General features: G+C 39.6%; 1 protein-coding gene across 2 annotated transcripts in view; it reads right to left on the bottom strand.

Annotated features, from left to right (window-relative positions):
- The window catches only part of GLI3 (GLI family zinc finger 3), a 306,231-nt gene that overhangs the window by 97,595 nt on the left and 187,406 nt on the right, over window positions 1–21,230 (bottom strand). For both annotated transcript variants that reach the window (XM_011944494.1, XM_011944495.1), the window contains one exon: window positions 16,666–16,771. In XM_011944494.1, the coding sequence (XP_011799884.1) occupies window positions 16,666–16,771 (106 nt within the window). The remainder of the gene's footprint in view (window positions 1–16,665; window positions 16,772–21,230) is intronic.

Here is a 21,230-nt window from a genome sequence, read left to right as displayed (position 1 = left end):
AAGCAAATTTAAGAGCATAATAAATCGTTAGTTTTAGTTCAGCAACTTCACTGCCATGAGAAAAAACAAAACAAAACAAAACAAACAAACCAAAAACAAACAAAAAACTTTTGTCTTTAGAGATAGAGAAAACAAAAATTTTTAAGTTTGATTTGTGTGACTTTCCTCTCTATTTTCCACTAATTCTACTGATCCTATTTTCTGCAATTTGATGAATTACCAATTCCATCTCAAAAACAGTACTCAAAAAGGCAAAATAATATCCTTTCCAAAAGAAAATACAAGGCAAAATAGAAAAATATTGACACACAATAGTGTAGAAAGAATGGCTCCTCAAACAACTGAGTGTCTCTATGATGAACTAACTGTGCCTGGAAAATTCCTGGGATAAGTGACATTTGTTTGTATAGGTGTTACATTTTCCAACAATGCAGAAACTTATCCATCATGATCTCCTTCAGCTGAAACTTTCGAGTCTGAGCCATAATACACATCAAGTGTAAGGAAAAATGACCCTAACATACATACAAAAGACTCAATTAGATCTCTTTACTTATAAACAAACCAGCTCATGCTTGCATCGTTTACATGGAAATTTCAACAATTCAAGTAAAGAGCTACTTTAAAAGTCTCAGCAGTACTAAGGCAGAATCTGTTATTCAAGCAAGAACTTTCCCCTCAGCGGACTTCAGGTACTAGTTGGATATAATTAATTGAAAACATGAAGTTGGGTTCCCACTATTTAATCCTTGCTTAATCTTGGGTCTGGTGGCAGGTGTTACAGAGGATATTTATACCAAAGATGGGAAGCACCTAGAATTCTGAGCCAAGAAGAGAGCAAGGCTACCTCAAGAATCAGAATAAATCTTTTATCGACAGTAGTCTCATCTTCTAGCTAGTATAAAGACTTTTTCTATTTTAGTATCATCATCATCCTCATCATAATTATTATTACTGTTAACTACTAACTAGACTGTTTTTTGAGTTATCTCTTGAACCTTAACATCTCACTCCTACTTCCCTCGTTTTTTTAGTCATCCTTATTTTAAATTATATAGAGATGCCCAACAACGAACTATCATTAATGATTCAATAACTCTTTTCCAGAGTAAAATCTTCAAGGTTTGCTAGGGCCATTGGTCCCACAAAGGTGAAAAAAGTGGGCCCTTTTGAAGTGGCAGGCTCTTTAGATGTAACTGGAAGTAGAGCTTGTAGGACTACTACATGTGACTAAGAGTTCATGTCCTAAGCACACTTCTCAATACTTCAGAAATTTATCCCTTTGGAGAGTGCTGACTTTTCAAAAAAATTTACATATGGAGAAGGAGTATATGTAGTGTACTATAAAGTGTATGTAGTGATGGGGAACACTCTGTCTATATTATTCAACAGAAAACCAGCATCAACTTCTACATAAGTGGATAGGGGTCTTGTTATCACGGCCTTCAGGAACCTTGCCCAAGACATAGAGAACAGCATCATGGAGGACTGAAAATGAGTCTGGCCACTTAACAAGGAGCTACAAAGTCTCCTCCTGCAGTTCCTTCTTCAGAGAGAAAGTAAGTCTTCCAGTATCATAAAGGAGGAGAGAGTCATCTGATTGGAAATGTCTAAATAATGTACGAGAATTACTTGTTCATATTACCCTCGGAAAACCTGTGTACAAGACCAAGGCCTTATCAAAAACAGCTTTTTGAGCCTCACTGTTTTCATCTGTCAAATGAGAAGCTTTGGAGTAGACGATCTCCATTCTACTTACAAGGTTTAAAGTCCCCTTTGTTCCTTAAATCCAATGATTTCTGTGATTCAAACCATTTTCCCCTGTCTGCTATTGCTTAGCTTTGACCATGTTATAAAGTCTGTTGCTTGAATACACTTTTGTTTAAAATTTAGTGACCCATCACTTGAGCATCCTACAAATGAGAACTCTTTTCTTTTTCCTTTCTCGAGAATAGCATCACAATCATTGCAGCAACTGATGTCCTCTCTGGGCCATTGTGGTCTTCAACTTTGATACTACTCCCAGGAGAAACGACAGGGCCTGGCTTTATGCTAATTGGATTTGGATGGTGATTGATTAGAAGAAAGTGGGACCATGTAAGTCATGCAAAAGGTTCAGTACTGAGCCACAGGCTTCAACACTAAAGGAGGTTTTACCAGTTAGTTCACAGCTATTAGATGTTATTATATTAACAACATTTCTCCCATCCAGGTTTGTGCATTTTATCTTTATTCTTTCAAATCCTGAAATTGCTTGGATAAGAGAGAAAGTTTATATATTATACACACACACAGACATACACACACACACACACACACACACATACACATACACACATTTCTAAGAGCAGCCTGAACTTTTAGGGGAAATTGAAGAGGCTTTGTGTCAAGTACAGCTAAATCCAGCCTTTCCATATCAAACCTCTGCTAGAAAATTACTGTGCAGATGATAAGGCAGAAAGATATAATAAAAAGTGACTCTACTCAATTTACACTGCAATATTGGTATGACTGAATATTTTTCATTCAGGTGCCTGATAAAATCACTAAACTGTATTGCAGATAAATAAAGGAGGCTTCTGTCAAGAATAAACACCATTAATCATGGAGTCTTACCCTCTCAGAGCCTGTGCTATGCATCTGCACAAATACACCAGCATAACCATCACACAACACACGCTTTCCCCCTTTATAAACTGTTCCGAGCTGAAGAAGTGCTCGTTTTTCATTTTGCAAGGTTTAGGCAGCAATTGCATTTTGAAAACATTCTCTTCACATTTTTAACTTTGCATTCTTGCAACTAGGTCCATTATTGTAACATTTAGGAAAATGGGGCTGGGCTCTCAGCGTAAAAAGTCTTGACAATGGATCAATTTTTTGACCGAATACATACGCACACACACACATAATACATATGACATAGTATATATCCTCAACTCTAAGACGTTACCGATGTAAAGTTGCAAAATTGTTTTAGATACCACTAAAAAAAGATAATGGTTCCCTATCACTTTTGGTTTTTACTTTACTTATTAAAAGAGCTCTTTTAGAATTATTCGGACATAGATTTTTTAAACATATATCATTCTAGTACATGTACAAAAAAAGGGAAATACAAGCAAAATCACTTTATTAAAAGATACCCGGAACTTCCTCATGACTGCCACTTCACCAATAAGCAATCGTAAAACACTATAGATTGTAAACTACATCCCAACTTCAGAGATGTTAAAAAATGGAAAAAGGGATGTACTACTTAGAATAGATGATTTAAATATGGTGATAGATATGTAGTAGGCAATCCTGCCATTTGTCAAATACCTATGCTGTGACAGACACCGCGTTAAGTGCTATATATATATGCTCCTTTGCTGAATCCTTGATATAAAATGGCATTGAATGATGAAACGGGCTTGGACAGATTCAGATTCAGTAATCTGACAGTAAACATCTGAGCTAAATTCAAACTCAGTCTATGCTTTAAAGTCTATGTTTTTAAAGACAAAAAAACTACCCCAAACCAGATACACATGTGCGTGTATGCTTAAATACACTTATATTTTTAACATTATTGAGGCTTTTAATAGAAAAGGATGGTATGTTTATCTAGCTACCTTAACTTCCAAAGGGAACCTATTTAAATTTACGTTCAAATCGTAGTGCCATGATAGGTCACACTGGTGGCTGCAGTATACACAAAGTGTCACTTGGAGAGTATAAAGAGTAATGAGGGAGGTATGACCAGCATTCAGGCAAGACTTTTTCAGCAGAGCTTCACATAAGGAAAGAGCAGGCAAGAAACTTTATGGCTTAGCGGGGGGAAATGGCATGTGGGCATGCATGTGTTAGGGCCACAATATTTTCATGGAATCCCCTTGTAAGTGTCCACGCACTAGGAAAAAACAACGAACGAATTTAAATTTTTCCATAATCATGAGATGTTAAGAACTAGAAAGATCTTAAAAATTATTTAATCCAACTACTTTATTTTGTACATGAAAACAAGGTCTGCAGAGGTGAGAGGTAAAGTGCTCGAGGATCTGGTTAAGGTGTGGTAGAGTTGAGAATGGAACCTCACTGAGGTCCACATTTATTATGAAAACAGATGATTAACTAGTTTTAGGAAGAGGACCATCAGAAGCCATGTGCCAACAGCACTATGTTTGAGTTCTCTGGAATTACACTTTGAAACCTAACCAAATAGCATTGCCATGGGCGAATGTAACCAACATATTATTGGCTGGGGAAGGGATGTGCTCAAAGGAACTACTCAACAAAGCCATAATCCAGTCATACTCATGAGGGATGTTTAGTTGTGTTACACAGGAAGTATTATGGAAGCTGCATTTCAGCTCACTGGGGGTTCTGTTTGCAGAGCCCACTCCAAGTAGGAAGTGCCTCTTCTAGCCAAAAGAGGTTTAACTCCCAACTTCCTGATAAATCCTCCCTCTGTGAAGAAGCATCTTGATCCTGCACACTGAAGTGTTTATTTACTAAATGGAACACTGGCAGAGAACCCACAACAAAGTCTGTGCCCCAGTGATGCACAACCATGTTGGGGGCTCACAGAAGTCAGACGCCAAGAGCCTCATTCAAGCCAGGCCCAGGAAGAAAAGAAGAGAATACCAATGAAACCAGGCCCTGACCACACTGCTTGGTACTTCCCCAGTTCTTTAAGGAAGAGTGTCTGTGTTAAAAATAAGTATTTATACTGTATCATTTTTCATCATTGACTGTGTGTTCAATCATTCCTGACAAACTTTTTGGTCCTCTTTATTATTTTTATTTTATAAAAAATATATTGTATTTATAATTTATTATTGAAATTATTATTTTAATATTAATTAAATATTATTATTTAATATTTTTTAATTACTATTAAAACTACTCCCAGGTACACTATCAATAAATGTAGACCCCTGGTTAGCTACAATGCACCCCACCTGCTTGTTAAGAGTAGAAATTCTCATGCACAGAAAAGCAAGTAAAAACTGAACATACCCTTTATAAGAATTTTGCTTTTAAGACAGCTGAATTTTGTCAAGTTATATCACAATGTTTTACCAATCTCTACATTGAGGGCATAATGCATTAAAGAATAAAATATTTACTCTTTGTTAACAGAGTTAGAAAACATAGTTCATAAGTTTACTAGCTGTTCATTTCTGTCCCAGTCATAAACCATGCTTCAAAAAATAACATATGTATAAGAAAATGTAATGGTTATAATAAGATACTCGAATAATTTTGTTTTTGTTGTTCATTATTTCTATACATGTGGCAATCCATTTTATGCAAATTATGATGAAATTTTTTAGATATGTGAATTTAACTCAAATGGAGCTGGTGGGCTCCCCTCTCACCCTACGTGGGATAATTTATGTTACTAACTTGGGCTTCAGTGTAACACCTGAACTACCCTCCTTCAATAGCCTTATTCACACTGAAAGAAAACCAAATGACTTAGTAGCCTCCTTCACTGATTTTAAGGCTAGTAATGATTCAAGAGTAGCCATGTTATTAAACTAGAATGAAGCACTACTCTCCTCACTAATGAGGTTAAAAAATGTCTTTAGGTCTCCACGTTAGGGGCACTTAGCAAGCACTCCGCTTGGCAGAGACCCACAGCGGATCGAAGCCATGGACTAATCACACAGGCCGGAATCAAATGGACTGGAAGAATTAGGAGACTTGTGGCTCGGAGGAATGTAATTCATGCAGAAAAGCGTTGTCAGAGCAAGGCCAGGGAACCTCATGGGAAGAAAGCAAAATAAACAGTTCAACAAAGAAAACAAAGAAGGGCCAATAGGCTTTTCTAAAGCTTGAGTACACTGAGACTTCAGTGGGTGCCTAGGACAAAGACCTCATCAAAGGACACCCTTGCAAAGCAAACAGACCAAGGAAGGATGTTTCTCTCCAATACACTAGGGGGAAGGGGGTGGACTCTAATTTTCACTCCTTCCAATTCAACTTCCACAACTCCCAACTTCCAACTCAACTCCCTCCTCCAACAAACACAGAAATCACTACCATTAATAACCTAAGTAACTAAAAAGTCCTGTTTGTCTCTGTTAAAAGATGGGGAAAGGTGGGGAGGTTAAAACAAATTAAATATGGTGCAGTATATCTCTGGATTGCACTTCAGATCATTAAAAGGCCTTTGGAAGTGTACCCACCTCCTGGGTCAGATCCCCACAGCCTGCTCCCCACATTCCAGAGGATGAAGAGAGACTCCAGAAGTGCTCAAGGATTTAAACTTGGAAAATTCTCTCTCACGTATAGTATACAACATCCACAACCATGCAGCTACTCAATTGCGAGAATGGAGTCTAGCATGGCTTTCCGAAAAAGGCTGCACCTCTGCTCACAGCACCAGCCTCACTCTTCTGTTTCCAGTGGACTTTTGACTTGGACTATTCTTCCCCCAATCCAATGACTACATGTATCACTGCAGCTCTGAAATGACTTTGATCATTAAAACAAGATTAAAATACTTGAGGCTGACCTTCTTTTCCCCCTCTTGACTACTTCCTTCAAGATGGAAGACCATGCTGTCTTTGGCTGACTAATCCCAAGGACAGGCTTACAGCACTACAAGGAACACAGACAGAAGTGAGCACTGTATGGGCACATACGCATATACAGTAACATAGTGAAGATAAATAAAAAAACATAAAATATTTACTTTAAATAAATCAATACAACATGGCAGGTAACAAAAGTATTAACATAATCCAACGTAATTCTACTATTTATCTGTTATATCCCTGGCAAACAGCATATGAAAAATCAGAGTCGGGCCGGGCGCGGTGGCTCAAGCCTGTAATCCCAGCACTTTGGGAGGCCGAGACGGGCGGATCACGAGGTCAGGAGTTCGAGACCATCCTGGCTAACACGGTGAAACCCCCGTCTCTACTAAAAAATACAAAAAGCTAGCCAGGCAAGGTGGCTGGTGCCTGTAGTCCCAGCTACTCGGGAGGCTGAGGCAGGAGAATGGCGTGAACCCGGGAGGCGGAGCTTGCAGTGAGCTGAGATCCGGCCACTGCACTCCAGCCCAGGCGACAGAGCGAGACTCCGTCTCAAAAAAAAAAAAAGAAAAATCAGAGTCACCTTTAGAGGTCTGATTGCTCATGTTACTGACTTAGAATTCTAAATTTGTTCCCGAAAACTTTCCCTGGTGTGCGTAGTGTATGCTGATGACAATGGGTGCTAGGAATACGAAGATTTTACTCTGTGGGGGAACCAGAGATTACTTTGAACAGAGGCAAGAAGCGTTTTAGTAAACTGGAAATGTTTATTTCCATGCTGTCTTAAAAATGTAAAGCATATTCTAGCAACATGGTTTGGTGATTTGTTTTGTAAATGTGGCAATTCATTTAACTCCTAGAGCTTCCCTCTCCTTCCACCCCATCAGATGATAGAGATACTATTCACTTATGGTGAACTTGGCAGTATTTGGATACTATTTGAATGTATTTAGAAGAATATTGGCAGTTTTCCTGTTTCACATGTAACTTGTTCTCAGGTTATGAAAGACATACTAACCTTGTCAGGCCTGAGGGAATCATTTACTGTGCCCAGTTAACCTAAGTCCCTTAGGCTGGGCGCTGGCTACCTAGGCCATACTAGACTTGGCCATGGTATGCACGGGGCTCCTTAGGAACAATTTACAGGTGCTTCCAGGCAACGAGGAACCCTGTATGGGAGAACCTTAAAAAAAAAAAAGAGAATGCCTTCAAGGGCAACTGTACACACAATTCACACAATTCATTTTGATATTAGTTCAGATTTTCAGTCTGGGGCTGGGCTTCTATTCCCTCTAAGAGTCCCAACTGAGAACTTGCTTTTAGTGAATCTGTAACCTCCCTGTATTGCGTAAGAAAGTTTTAAATATCTGTCACTTATAAACATGTGAGATGCTGCATATGCCAAAATATTAGGTGAAGGGATTTTAGAAAACCTATGGCTTTGGGTCCCAGATTCTCACTTTTATCTTTATTGGAAATACACTCACATGCTCTAAGGCAGTTCCTGCCACTCTGACCATTCTCTCTGCATTATTTTCTTCCTTCACACGTGTGTAGACACACATAAAAGAGGCAGAGTATATTTCTAGCATCGCACTTGATGTTTTTCAATATAGAGTTGTAAAAATTGAGGCACTGTCACCAAATTAGCTAGGTCAGCACTGGAGGTAAACACAGGCCAGTAAGTCATGTAACTTGTTAATTTTTACTGAACTGCAACAAAATCATGCCCATTTCTGCTCTGGTCTGCTTTTACAAGTCCACATCTAAACTAAAAGTGGCCAAGATTGTATTTTTCAAATTTGTTTCAGTATAACTATCTGCAAAAACATTCCTACTTTTTCTCAGAACTCCGAGGATGAGTTTCAAAATCCACCTCTCTCCTCCTATTTCCTTTTAGTGTGCTTAGTTTGCTTGGATCACTGAAGATGCAAAAATCTCGCTAATCTGTTACTTCATATTCAGAAAGTTAGCAAGCAGGTTCCTGGAAACATATCTGCTAACATTTATTTTCTGATGTATGATTTTCCCTGGGGCAGGGATGGGGATGCCACAATAACAATGAGTGACAGGCAGCCCTGTGTCACTGGCCTTTGTTCCCTCAAGGAAAGGTCTGAAATGAACTCAGCTTGCAGTGTGGCTATAGGAAATGGCATGTCTTTGTTTAGGTGAAAAAAGTGGGGCTCTGTTACCTAAGTGAGGGAGAGACGGCCACATAGGAGAGGCTGCAGGCAGCTTCAGTTTGGGCAGTATTCACCATATAAAACTAACCTCAAAGTGCCTTTCCATCGGGACAAATTCTGTTAAAGTTCAATTTTCTCAAACACATATTTAAAATAAAATGACGACAGTAAATTTCTGTTTTCTTTGAAGCCAGGCTTAACATGAGTGGAAGCATTGTACTCAAAGAAAAAAGTCTGTTACAGCTCAGTACCTCCCAGGCCCCCGCAACAGGTTTGACAGCAGCCTCTATAGAGTCGGCGGCTTCCGGTTCAGTGAACGTGAATGCCTCAGTCAATATCTGCTCCTGGACCGTGCTGCTGAGCGCAGCACAAAGAACACAGGAATTTTATCCAAGAAGCTGGGGCTCAGACTCTCTGAATATACACTATAATTAGGGCCTGCTTTCTCTGCAACTGAGGACTGAATTCAATATTTCAGTCATTAGAAATACTGCAAAACAGAAAGGAGTATATGCCTTTTGAGTACAATTTATCTGTTTTGTTGTTGTTTCTTAACACAAAGTAAAAGTGTGTATCGGTGGATCTGGATTTATGTGCCTGCTCATCAGAATTTCAAAAGTTTAGGAATTGAAACTCAACCATCTTTTCCTAACTATGAGGAAACTATGTATGTAGGTGGCCTAAGATAGTTCTTGAAAATTAGGCAGGCCTTAAACTTTTTCAGTTAATCATGAGAAATGATAACCAAATAATAAGACATTTATTTTTTGATTTGACATGATATGCAGTGAAAAATGTGAAGAACAGCAGTAGAAAAGCATAAAAGTAGAAAACATGACACATGACATTGCTCATAAAAAAGAGAAAAATAATAAGAGAAAGAAGTACAGAGTGAGGATGGAGAGGGGGTGTTATTTTAGACCAAGGGTTGGCAAACTATCTTTCAGGCATTCCAGGTCATATTCTCTGTCACAGTTACTCAACTCTGCCCTTGTACTGCTAAAGCTCCCACAGATAATACTAAATAAGGAATGTCACTGTGTTCCAATAAAACTTTATTGACAAAAACAGGCCACGAACCATATTTGGCTCAGAGGCCATAGTTTGCCAATCCCTGTTTTAAATGTTTGTTCCTAGAAGACCTCTCTGAGAAGGAGAAACTGAGCAGGGAAATGTATGAAGGGAGTAGGCAAGTCATAGGTATCTGAAGGAAGAAGGCTCCAGGCAGATACACATTGTGATCTAACATAGCTTCCCTTCTATTGGGTTTACCGCTATAATCACTAATTATTATCTACTCGTGTTCTAAAAGAGTCTTCTCAAATGTGATTAAGTATTGGTCAATACTCCACCCAGCTGATGAATCACAATTTACCAAACCACTCCTGTGGCTGAATATGTAAACCATTCTGTTTAGTGTCATACATTCTACAGTACCAAAGACTGATAAGCATCTCATTTTTGGGTTACTTGACAGGCATATTAGGTCAAAGGGCCTGAACGTGGCTTTTTATGGCTCTTCCCACACTGCTGTATTTCTACCTTCAGAATCTGCAGAAGACAATGACAGCCAGTAACACTGAAAACTTCCTATTAGGTGCTGTTAGAAATAGTTGTGCTCATCCAGGAAGTAGAACTACAGCAGCCAAGTCTGTGGTCTTCATTTTCTCTAGCAAGGCATGGAAGTCCGCAGCAAGAGGTGTGGAGTCTGACGAATGGGTTAACACAATGGCACTACCTACTTGTAAGCTGGGTAACTTCTCTGTGTCAAGGTGTCCATATCTTTAAAATGAGACTAATAACTCCAGCATAGAGTTGTTATAAATACTATAGGAGATGACTACATAAAGTCTGTAATATTGTGCTTAGCCTATAGTAAGTACTCAAAAATGTCAGCTATGGTCATGATTATATATTTTTTCACCTGAATTGTCTATTCATCTCTTTTTTGCCCTTATCTTTGATATTGCTATGGTCTTCTTAAATTGTTAATTTAAGATGGCTAATTTCATTCATTTTATTTCCATGTGTAGGGTCAGGAAAGCATCCATACATTAAATAGTACTCAGTCGTATAAGGGGACCAGTAACTGCTTTAATATCAGGAAATTCGTTTGACAGTGGAGAGCATCTGACATGGCAATAGCTACTATTAATAGAATCTCTTCTATTAAAAGTAGTCACTAAGCTTTTGTTTTTTGAATCCTAGCTTGTTATGAGGTGACACACTCAAACAAAAACAAAAGAAAAATGATGGTAATAGCAGTGACCTATTATTTTTATCATCATTAAAAATAATATTTATTTAGGAGCTACCATATGTAGAGCATGGGCTCAGCCTAGCAAATGCAAAGAAATACACAGATAGTCTTCACCCTGAGAGATGTAATTATAATTTAGTTCACGTTTTCTTTTTTCTTTTTGGGGGTGAGGGTGGGGAGCGTGTTAGGGTTTGCTACAGGATTTGCTAGAGTTTGCAATTTGATATGTCATTACACTTTACCAGTCTGAATAATGTTTATGGTAAAGCACAAACACTGGGGGGAAAAAGAACTTTCCTTTGTTAATTTTAAGTTACGCTATTAAAATATTCCAAACTAGTTATGATCCCAAATATAATTATAAGGTTTTACTAAATCTCCATATTTTACTGGAAACTTCCCTGAGAATGCAACAAATGAAATCACTATTACCTGCACAGGCCCAATATCGTGTTTTAAGTAAGTAGCTAGACTGAAGAGGCTCCTTTGGGATAAGTATGTGAGCTCTCAGTAAAGATAATACATACCAGGACAAGCAACGTGCTAAATTTGGGGGAGGGGAACTCAGTAGTAGCCCTGGTCATCTACTTACTATTTCCTTCTCTAAGCTTTTACCATAATGATATCTTTTCTTAGAGCTTTTTCTCTCTGGGAAGAAATGTATTTATTCATATGCCAAACTTGCCTCTCATCTCCCTGCTCTCATCCCTAACAGGCAGTCATAATTACGGGGGCGAGGCCTTACCTATTTCCAGTGCACTCTATTTCACAGCTGATATTAATGATCTTCATGTACTGAGTCCTTTCCCCAAGGTGAAGGGAGGTGGGCCACTTTTAGTGGGAAGAACAGCTCTCCTTTCTTAGGTGGAACGATTCCAGAGAGTGTCAGGCAGCCTTGGAAAGAGCCACATTGACTCAACAAAGAAAAAAAAAAAAAAGGGCTGACGTATGGAACAGAACGTGAGTGCTCATTTTCCCTAAGAGAGAAAAGCTGGTTTTCGAAAGTGGATTAGTAAAGTGGATGGTGAAATGCAACAGCCTCTATATGAGCTGGCTTGGGGTGCAGTACTCCACGGCACAAAGCAAGAGCAGCTCACAGCTCGACTGGCAAGAAGATCGGTGGGGCTTAATTATTGCAATGGATTAGTAACCAAGGACCCAGCTTTGGAAAATGAATTGCAGATCTCAGTATGAAACATAAAGACAGCTCGAAACTCAATTCATACTGGTCCATAAATTAGAAAACCTTGGCTCAGAAAGGTTGTACGTAAGGGCTAAATTTCTTTTTCCCAAGAAAAATCCAAAATGAATGAAATCAAATTGGAATTTAAAGCTACTTTATAATTTGGATTTCTACAAATACACCATGCCTACTTTTAAAAAGGAAGCATGCTTAATTGAGTTCTAACACTAAAAAACAAAAAACACACACTCAAAATGCAAGAGAGAAAGTACTTTAATTATTACTGTGGAAAGTAGTCACTTGACAATGTAATTGTATTCTGGGGTACGAGGCTGTAATATACCAATTGCCTGCATTCCCAAGTGAAATTTTAAAAATTAGTACTTATTTTTAGCCTAACAGGCATCATTTGTTCCCATAGAATAGAATAGTGTCTACTCAGTTAGGGAAGGAAAAGCCCTGATGTCAACAATGCAAGGCAGGAAATACAGAGGAGACCAAGAAGTAAAAATATATACATAAAATACAACTATGTGTGTACAGATTGAGGCTTTTTCATTAGTGCAGAAAATAATCTCAGTAATAAAGTAGACTCACTCTGATGTTTTTTCTAAAACATTATACTTCTTGTAATCTAGCTTAGTAAGTCTCTCAAAGGATTTGAGAGAGAGGGAGAGAGCAACATTCCAGTTGTTTATTGGGCCTAAGACCTGGTGAATTCAGTGGAGAATAACTTTGCGAGGAAACGGGGAGATTCCTCATATCCAGTGTTGCTTAATTTTCAAATTACTTGAATTAAACAAATGCAATGCAGGAATTGTACATTTTATAACAACCTTTACGTGACAACTCAGAGAATAATAATACTTATATTCCAAGTCCTACTTAGAAGTTCTGAGTCTAAATTCATGATTTTAAGTTAAGAAACAAAATGCCAATAAATTATAAACTATTTCTAGTGCTGTATTTGAATTCATTCAAGTTTCTATACTCATTCTACACTGCCTAACCATAAACTGTGGGTAACACTGTCAGAATAAGCAGGGCAAGCTGAAAGCATTCCATTTCACAAACTGGGTTCTTTAACACAGACTGACGTATTTCCGTACATATTTATAAGGCTTAGTGGTTATTATTAGTCTGTAATTGCAGTTGTTCTAACACCTAATAAGCCATGGTTGGAAAAACAAAGGCAGGTTAATTTGTGATTTCCTCTACTCATTCAGAGGCAAATTAAGTGTCAAACAGCTAATACGAAACATATTTCATTTTATGAGATTTTAATTTAATTCTGCACCATATCGTTGATGCCTTAATATAGGGTGGTTTATCTAAAAAGAGGAGCAATTTATAAACCTCTTTCAATAGAATCTTTAATGATAGGATATGATAGCATAATTATAGAAGCGCCTGTTCTTCTTCTAAACAGAGATCTGTCGGCATTTCCATCAACAGAAATCCTTGTTTTTAGGAGACTCGTAATTTAGTTCTTAAAGCTGGCACCGGAAGAACAATTGGGTGTACAAAATGAGAATATCTCCAAATTTTGTCTCCTTACAATTAAAAATATCTATTGCAAAAACTTAGTACTCTTCACTTGATCTCATTTTCCGTAAGACAATTATATAGCAAACAGTTTGGAATTCAAGTTTTGGATAAAATGATTTTACTTTCCTAGGTAACTGATTTATCCCTCAGCAAACACGTGCTTTTAAGATTTCTATAACCAAACCACATTTGCCTCGATTAGCCTCCACTTTGAAGGTGATCACAGGAGTCTACTTATCATACCTCAGAAGGTGCAAGAGCAACCCAGGGACTCACAACTGAGCAAGGGCAGAATAGAAACTTGCAGTATTTTTCATGCCCCCCACTGCCTGGAATGCCCACTTTCAGCATTTGTTTAGAGCTCTGTGCTTTTCAGAGTGCTTACATGAACATTATTTCATTGAACTCTCCTCCCTGTGATCTGAAGAGCTGGGTACAGCAGACAGCTTCATCTCCATGTAATGAAACCAACACATGCAAAGGTTAGTGGCCAGAGTCCACAGCACAAGTGAGTGGCAACACAAGAACAGGAATTCGAGCTCTCTGACTGCTCCTCCACCGTCTCTCAGACTGGGCCAGTGTGAGTGTCCACTGAGCATCTTTTACAAAATGCCTGACCAAGTGCTGGGCACTGCCCATAAAACTAGCGGGGTGCAGTGACTGTTAACAATAAATCACCAAGTAAGAGGAAAAGCATCACAATAAAGCTACACACAAGGTGCTACAAAAACAGTCTCTGGGACGACCCTTAAATTAGGGGCCTTGAGGATGAATATAAGCAGGAGTTCACCATGCAGAGAGGGAAGGCCAATTAGACCAATGCAGAGAGAATGTCGGTCACAAATGCACAAGTGTGTGACATGCCCCAGCTTCCTGGGGCCCACTTCATAAGCATTGTATCCACCCAGGGCCCTGCCAGGACGCACCAAAACCAGGCAGTCCTAGGAGGCCACAAACCCATAAGCTCACCATTCTCTGTGCCTGCAGCAATGATATTCCCTCTTGGAATCTTCCAGGACTTCTCTTTTGAGGCTCAGGATTATCTATCAGCTTTACATTATCAATCTTTTTGATAATTATATATTTAGGCTGCTAGAGAACGATTTAGTCAGATGCTACTAAAGTATCCAAAGCTTGGCTAAAAAAAGAAGGAAGAACTAAAATCCAAAGAAAACCCAGCTCAACAGTACACCTGAAATGTGACTCCCCCAAATCTGCCTACGAGGATGGTCCAGATGCGACCCATCTTGTCTTGTGATGTTATCACCATGGGCCAATGCAGGTCAGTAAGCAGGGCCTAGAACACACAGTGGAGGCTACAGGAGGGCTTACTGTTATATTCTGCCATAGAACAAAGACTTGGGATTTTTACTGATAAATTCATATTTGCATCTATTTACAAGGCAAACTATAATGAATGCAGAGGAGTAATATAAACTCATTTTTAAAAACTGCTCTAGAACATCATTTCTGAAAGAATGAAGACCTCCAAAATTCCGTAGAAAATCTGACCTAAATTAACTACATCACAAAGGCTCCAGTCTGGGAGGAATTAGCGATCCATGTCTCCGAAGCCTATCGGGCCCTTGAATGCGCTGAACCATGGGGCAGATCCTCATCTGAGATCCATGTGGTCACATCTGTACCATAAAACCTCTGTATAATGGGGTGAATTACATGTCATGTTTCAGGCTGAACTAGGAATTTCCTTCCCTTTGTATAGGGAATTTTAAATTGGCCTCCTGGTTTCATTCGAGGGTATTTTTAGCAGGCTTCAGAACCCTGTAAATACTTACTTGTGTTCCAGTGAAAAGTCAAAGAATAAGTCACAAGTTTCTGCATTCTCTCTCTATAAATACCCACTTCTCCTTTAATGCTTATAGAAATCTGCAACACAGATTTATTACTTACCTCCAGGCAAATCTGCTCTGAAATTACAATTCAGTAATGGGAGACGGATCCAAAAAACTGTTGGTAAAATATTATATGTGTACTTGGGCATGTAGTTACGATTGTTAATATCAATTAATTCTGTTCACAGAGGAGGACTTGTTCTAAAACAACTTCATTTTTCTTTGGCATAATATGTAATTACACAGCTGTAACTAATAGCCATGGAGATGCAATCTACCATCTGAATAACCAGCATTATTCTTCAAAGTATTATTTGTGCTTTTCTAACTTTACTGTCTCCAAATAAAGGGTGATTATTAGATATGACTAAATGTATATATCAAGGCCGTTAGCAAGGGACAGCCCATCCCAGAGAGTGGCTCCCCTTATTATGGTACATGACAGTTTCCTGGACAGTACTACAAAAGAATACTGTTTTACTTTGCAACTCCACCATCCTTTATTTCCTCCAAACCAAGTTAGATGGTATTTATTTCCAAGAGATTCCTTTTTCCTTTTCTAAAGTATGTTATCACTAGCATTCTTTCCTTTTATCTTTCTGTAAACCATGTGCTCGATCACATTTGCCATTTTGTTTGGGTGACATTCCCATCAATCAAGTGACTTGGTGTACTTACATAGGGGCTATGAAAATTTACCATAAAAATTTCATTACAATTCCTTGTGATCCCCAGAACAGGACTTTCATGTTACAGAAATTTGAACATAAAAAACTTCAAACCTAATGTCGACCAAATACATATTCTGAGTGGTAACTTTCCATTAGGTTTTTACTTTTTAATTTAGTATTTACAGCCCACAGAACACACGTCAGCAAAATATATAGGAAATACTTGTCGACTACCTAGTGTGACAGGCATTCCTCAGGAAACAGCAGGGATTTGCTTCAGTGAATCCACGAACAGATAGGCTTGCTATATTTCAAAAGTAAATCTTACACTTCTATCACATCTTCAAAGCCCAGTGGACGTGCCATTAACAAAAAGTCCTGAGATGGTAAAAGCCAGTATCTCATTCCATTTCATTAACAAGGAAAGTGTTAATACTTACATATGCAATGGAGGAATTGGAGACGGATCATAATGGTAACGGCCCTCATGATGTCTGGCATCAATTGGTACAGGAGGATGGAAGGCAGGGAAAAGATGAGGAGGGTCTGAAAAAAAGAGGGAGCCCAATCTATATCAAATGAACACTTTCAAATAGCATTCCAATTCACAGAGCAACACTGCTATACTATTATATCTTCACTACTTACACTTAATCTAAGAATTTGTAGAAGAACTCTTTAAGGTTAGTTAAGAGGTTCTGTGAGGTACTGCAGCAGTATGACTGAGTAAGTAGTGCCTGCGCCTACCTGAGAAGGTAGAGCCTGGGATTGACTGCAGCTCAAACCCAGACAGGAAAGCAAGAAAGAGAGGAACAACACAGGCTCCCTGTCTTGAAAGATAGGCTGACTAGAGGAGAAGGTCTGAAGGGAGCCACAAAGCCAAGGGGAACAGATTAGAACACACTTATTTGAAAAATAAAACTACATTGTCAAGTTAAGTTTTAAACAAAGACATTGTAATACAAATACTAGTTTCATTTCTCCCATGTTCACCATACTTTTAAGAGTGGAAAGGCTCCCTAGAATTTGTGGCTGATATATACACACAAGCATATTGATTTGCTTTCTAAGAAACTGATTTGCTTTCCAGGAAACTGATTTGCTTTCCAGGCTCACCAGGGCAAGTATTAAAGGACCAGCGAGTAGGCAAGGCTAGGAGCAAAACTGCAAATTTATTTTTTTAGTCACCTAGCTTCAGGGAAGAAGGTGTGGAGGGTGAGGTCTGTCGGCCTCCGGCAAAGGAGGCTGAGAGAGTCGCCCGGTGGAGCTCTGGGGCGGAGTTCCTGCAGTCCCGACAGGAGTGGGGGCTGAGGAAGTGCGCGCAAGGCGCCCGCCAGGAGCGCCTTTCATGTCCTGGGCCTGGGAGTGGGAGGGCAGTGGGCAGGACATAGGCGGGTCGGGGGCCGGGCGGTAGGCGTGGCTAGGCGGGTTCCGGTTTTTCTCCGTCGGAGGTCGGGTTGCGCCTGGGCAGTCAACCTGTGTCTTTCCCGGGCAGGGAGAAGTTGACGGTGAAGAACCCGGAACTGCGCCATCTTGCCTCCGTTCGTCCAAACACATATGTTTCTTTTTTTAAAATTAAGTACATATTCCCCTCCTTCTTGGCCTGGGCTAGGCCTCCATATTCCCCACACAAAGACAGCAAATCTATGTCCTGTCCAGAGAAATACTGTGCAGCCTGCCTGGAAGAGATAAAGCTGACCCACTCACACTCAACAGCGAGAGATCTAGAGCCAAACTCAGGGAATTCCTCCCAAGGTAGTGTTAACATTCATCTTGGACCCAGGTCCCCTCCTGGCTTCCGCCTTTCCCCAGTCCAACGCTCTGGGTTCCTGAGCTGCTGGGTGTGTGCCCTTCCTTAAAAATAGCTCTCCCACCCCCACTTATTCCTAGTAACTTACACCCATTGTCTCTGAAAATAAACTTTTATTTAAAAAAAAAATAGTGATTCACTGTAAAAACTGAAGAGAGTTTTAACAGATTTTATAATTAGAAGCATGACTGATGAGTCAAGGTTTTTCCAAGTTTCAAGAAGCAAAACGAAGGGGTCCAAAACCCAGAGGTTTGACTCTATGGCTATGAGACTAAACACGACAGCAAATTCTTCAAATGTGACGGGTCCACACTGGTCATGCTGGGAGCCTGCCCAGAGCCAACACTGCTGAGGGTTGATGTGTATACCAACAAGCCTCAGAATGGCTTCCAGTTATTTCGCCCTGGTGCTGAGGGTAGCAGTCTCTAAAGGCAATTCCAAAGGGGGCCCTCCCTCCGCGGACAGGTTCTGATTGACCACCTAAGAATTCACAGAGCATCTCCACGGGGTGCGGGAGGCTGCGAGGCCATGCCAAACACAGAGATTAAGAGGTGGCTGCACCCCCTGAAGTCAGCTGCATCCCCTGAGGTCGGCAACACCACCGTCCCAACTGGGTAGAAATGGATGATTATTAGATGTGTGTAATGTTGAATTCAGGTGGTTTTGATTTTCTTCCCTATCCATTTCTCTATTTTCCAAATTTTCTTCAACAAGCAACTACTAGAATATAAGCACAACAAATCTGTTTTTAAAGCTATAGTACATTACTTCCCTTGTTTTGATTTTGTCCCTGCTGCCTTCAAGAATCTAAGACTCTGTTTACGAAGAAAAAAATCCAGTAAGAGTAAAAAACGATGAGTATAGCATTCATAGAAGCTCTGTGGTCTACCAGGGAAGGACCCGAAGCTGTAATTCTATAGTTTACCACCAGATCTAGAATCTAGAAAACTTCCCAGAGGACTATTTTAGTGAAAATGTCAGTGACTCACTGTACTTTGTGACCGTCATTTCTGTGACCATTGATTTGCTAAGTTTGAAAATTTAAGTTGAATGTTTATTCAGCAATGTTGGCAGCTTCATTGCTGCACATAGCTCAGCCATCTTGACAATAAAAAGTCACCCTCTGTAGAGCCCAACATTCTATCTCATTTAACCATTTTCAAAGGAAATTGTGCATCCTTCTTAAAACATAAAATCAAGTGGGGTCATCTTTTGCACTCGTTTGAAAGCCTGACATATACTAGTGGATGTTTACTGATTTTAAACTTTTAAACAAACCCAAATCAATCAGATTCAAATCCACGTGAGGGTGGATGGCCATGAAATATGGGGGTGGCTCTTCTTTCTCTTCCACACCTTTCAGCTATCGCTGCCGATGCAAACATGCATGCCCCCTGCAGACTTCTTACTTAACACACATCATCTGCTCTTGGCAATCAGAGAAATAAACTTACTAGAATGGGATGCGAATTCAGCATTCATAAAGTCTTACCCACGTCCTCAGGGCATCGCACATGCACCAGTTTATGCGGTTGTTTTGAGGGACACTGACAACTATGTCAGAGTTGGAAGGTATTTTCACTTCTTTATTTCATGGCTCTTGGCTGTGTTCTGCATGATGAAATTCTCTCCACCAGATAAGTGGGTGTCAACCGTATCTGGTTTTCTCTATGTGGGTGCAACTATGAATTATGACAAAGTACAAAACCATGTTTTTTGCTCAAAATGTGTGAATTTATTCCACATTTAATGTATGCCTCATATACCCCCGAAGTAACAGTCATGATCTTTTATATGAGTGTTTATAATGAAGTTGCAGTGATTATGTGTATGGAGGGAAGACCAACCAGTTAATCCTATAAAATCAAAAGCGTGTACCCAACAAGTATAAAATTCTCTTCCTCAAGGAAAACCTACAATGCTATCACGCACATTTAAAAGACACTGCCATCTTCTCATTTTCAATAAATTATTCTTTCAGGATTTAAATTTTCTCTCTCTCACCCTCTCTCCCGCTTTCAGAATAAAGGAGAAAATGATCTAGCACTGCAACAACAAATTTGAGAGGAAAACATAAAACACAATTACTGGGGTACTAAGTAGTCATTTCTCACTGTTGAGTCCACAGTGTTCTGTGAATTTAAAAGTTAATTCTGACTGAAAGTAGGTGATGCGTCTTACAACAGTGTTTGTACCAAATGTTTATTTACGTCCCAAGAAAATTTATGAATTCTGCATTCAAGAATTATGTTTAAATAAAGAACAGAAAATTAATGGATATGATCTGATTTGACCAAAAACATCTGGTTTTGGTTTAAGTGTCTCACTGTTTCTACGTTTCCCCTCTTGATTAAATTTAAAATAACTTCTCCTGGATTGCAGAAGTCTGTGTGGACAATTATACCTTGTATTGGTTATTAGTAGAAATCACACCTCTGAAGCCACTTTCTGGGAAAATGCAATGGAACACCCCTCTTCCAATTCAAGACGTGCTCGACTATAGCTTAACAGGATAAATGAAGAATGAAAAGCAGTATGGGCGTGTCCTGTAACATACGTGGCATCCCATGATATTAATCCTAACACGTTTCTCGAAAAATGCTCCTGAATCCTCAAACGTTGACTACTTGCCTCGCTGGCGTCTAGGTTTGTCGTTTCTATGTGGCTCAGCGGCATATTCCATCACTGGCCCAAAAAGCTGTCCAAGAAAACCCACATGACAAGAACAGGCCCCTGTCGCCAGAGCCGCCATAATTACCCGGCTCACGGTTTATTATTTACACATGAGCAGTGCAGCTGTGACGCATCATAACTCAAGCGTATGTGTAATAAGTTACCGCGCCGCAGCCATCTCCTGCCCTGCCCCTTGACAAAACACCACATGATGACTTCTCCAAAGTCAGGCGAAAACTGCTGAAGCAGAAGGAAGTGCCACGAAACCTGGCTACCTCCTATTTATCATACAATTTCCTGACTGATGGCTCCACAAACCAGCTGCTAAGTGCTGTGTACTCTACTGTCAGCAAACTAACGGGCTAAATGGAAGACAGGGAGAATAATGTGCAGAACTGGTGGAATCAATTTTACTGAGGGAATTAAAATTCTTCCAGGTGGGGGTGGGTCTGCGGAGCAGTGGTAAGCAGTCAACTGTACATGCTTATGGTTGCAAAGATGATTTATTACAGACCTGCAAGA

The sequence above is a fragment of the Colobus angolensis genome, unplaced genomic scaffold (genome assembly GCF_000951035.1).
Source record: "Colobus angolensis palliatus isolate OR3802 unplaced genomic scaffold, Cang.pa_1.0 Scaffold232, whole genome shotgun sequence".
Lineage (NCBI taxonomy): Eukaryota > Metazoa > Chordata > Mammalia > Primates > Cercopithecidae > Colobus > Colobus angolensis.
The sequence above is the reverse complement of the archived record's forward strand: the minus strand, read 5'-3'. Positions and strand labels throughout refer to the sequence as shown.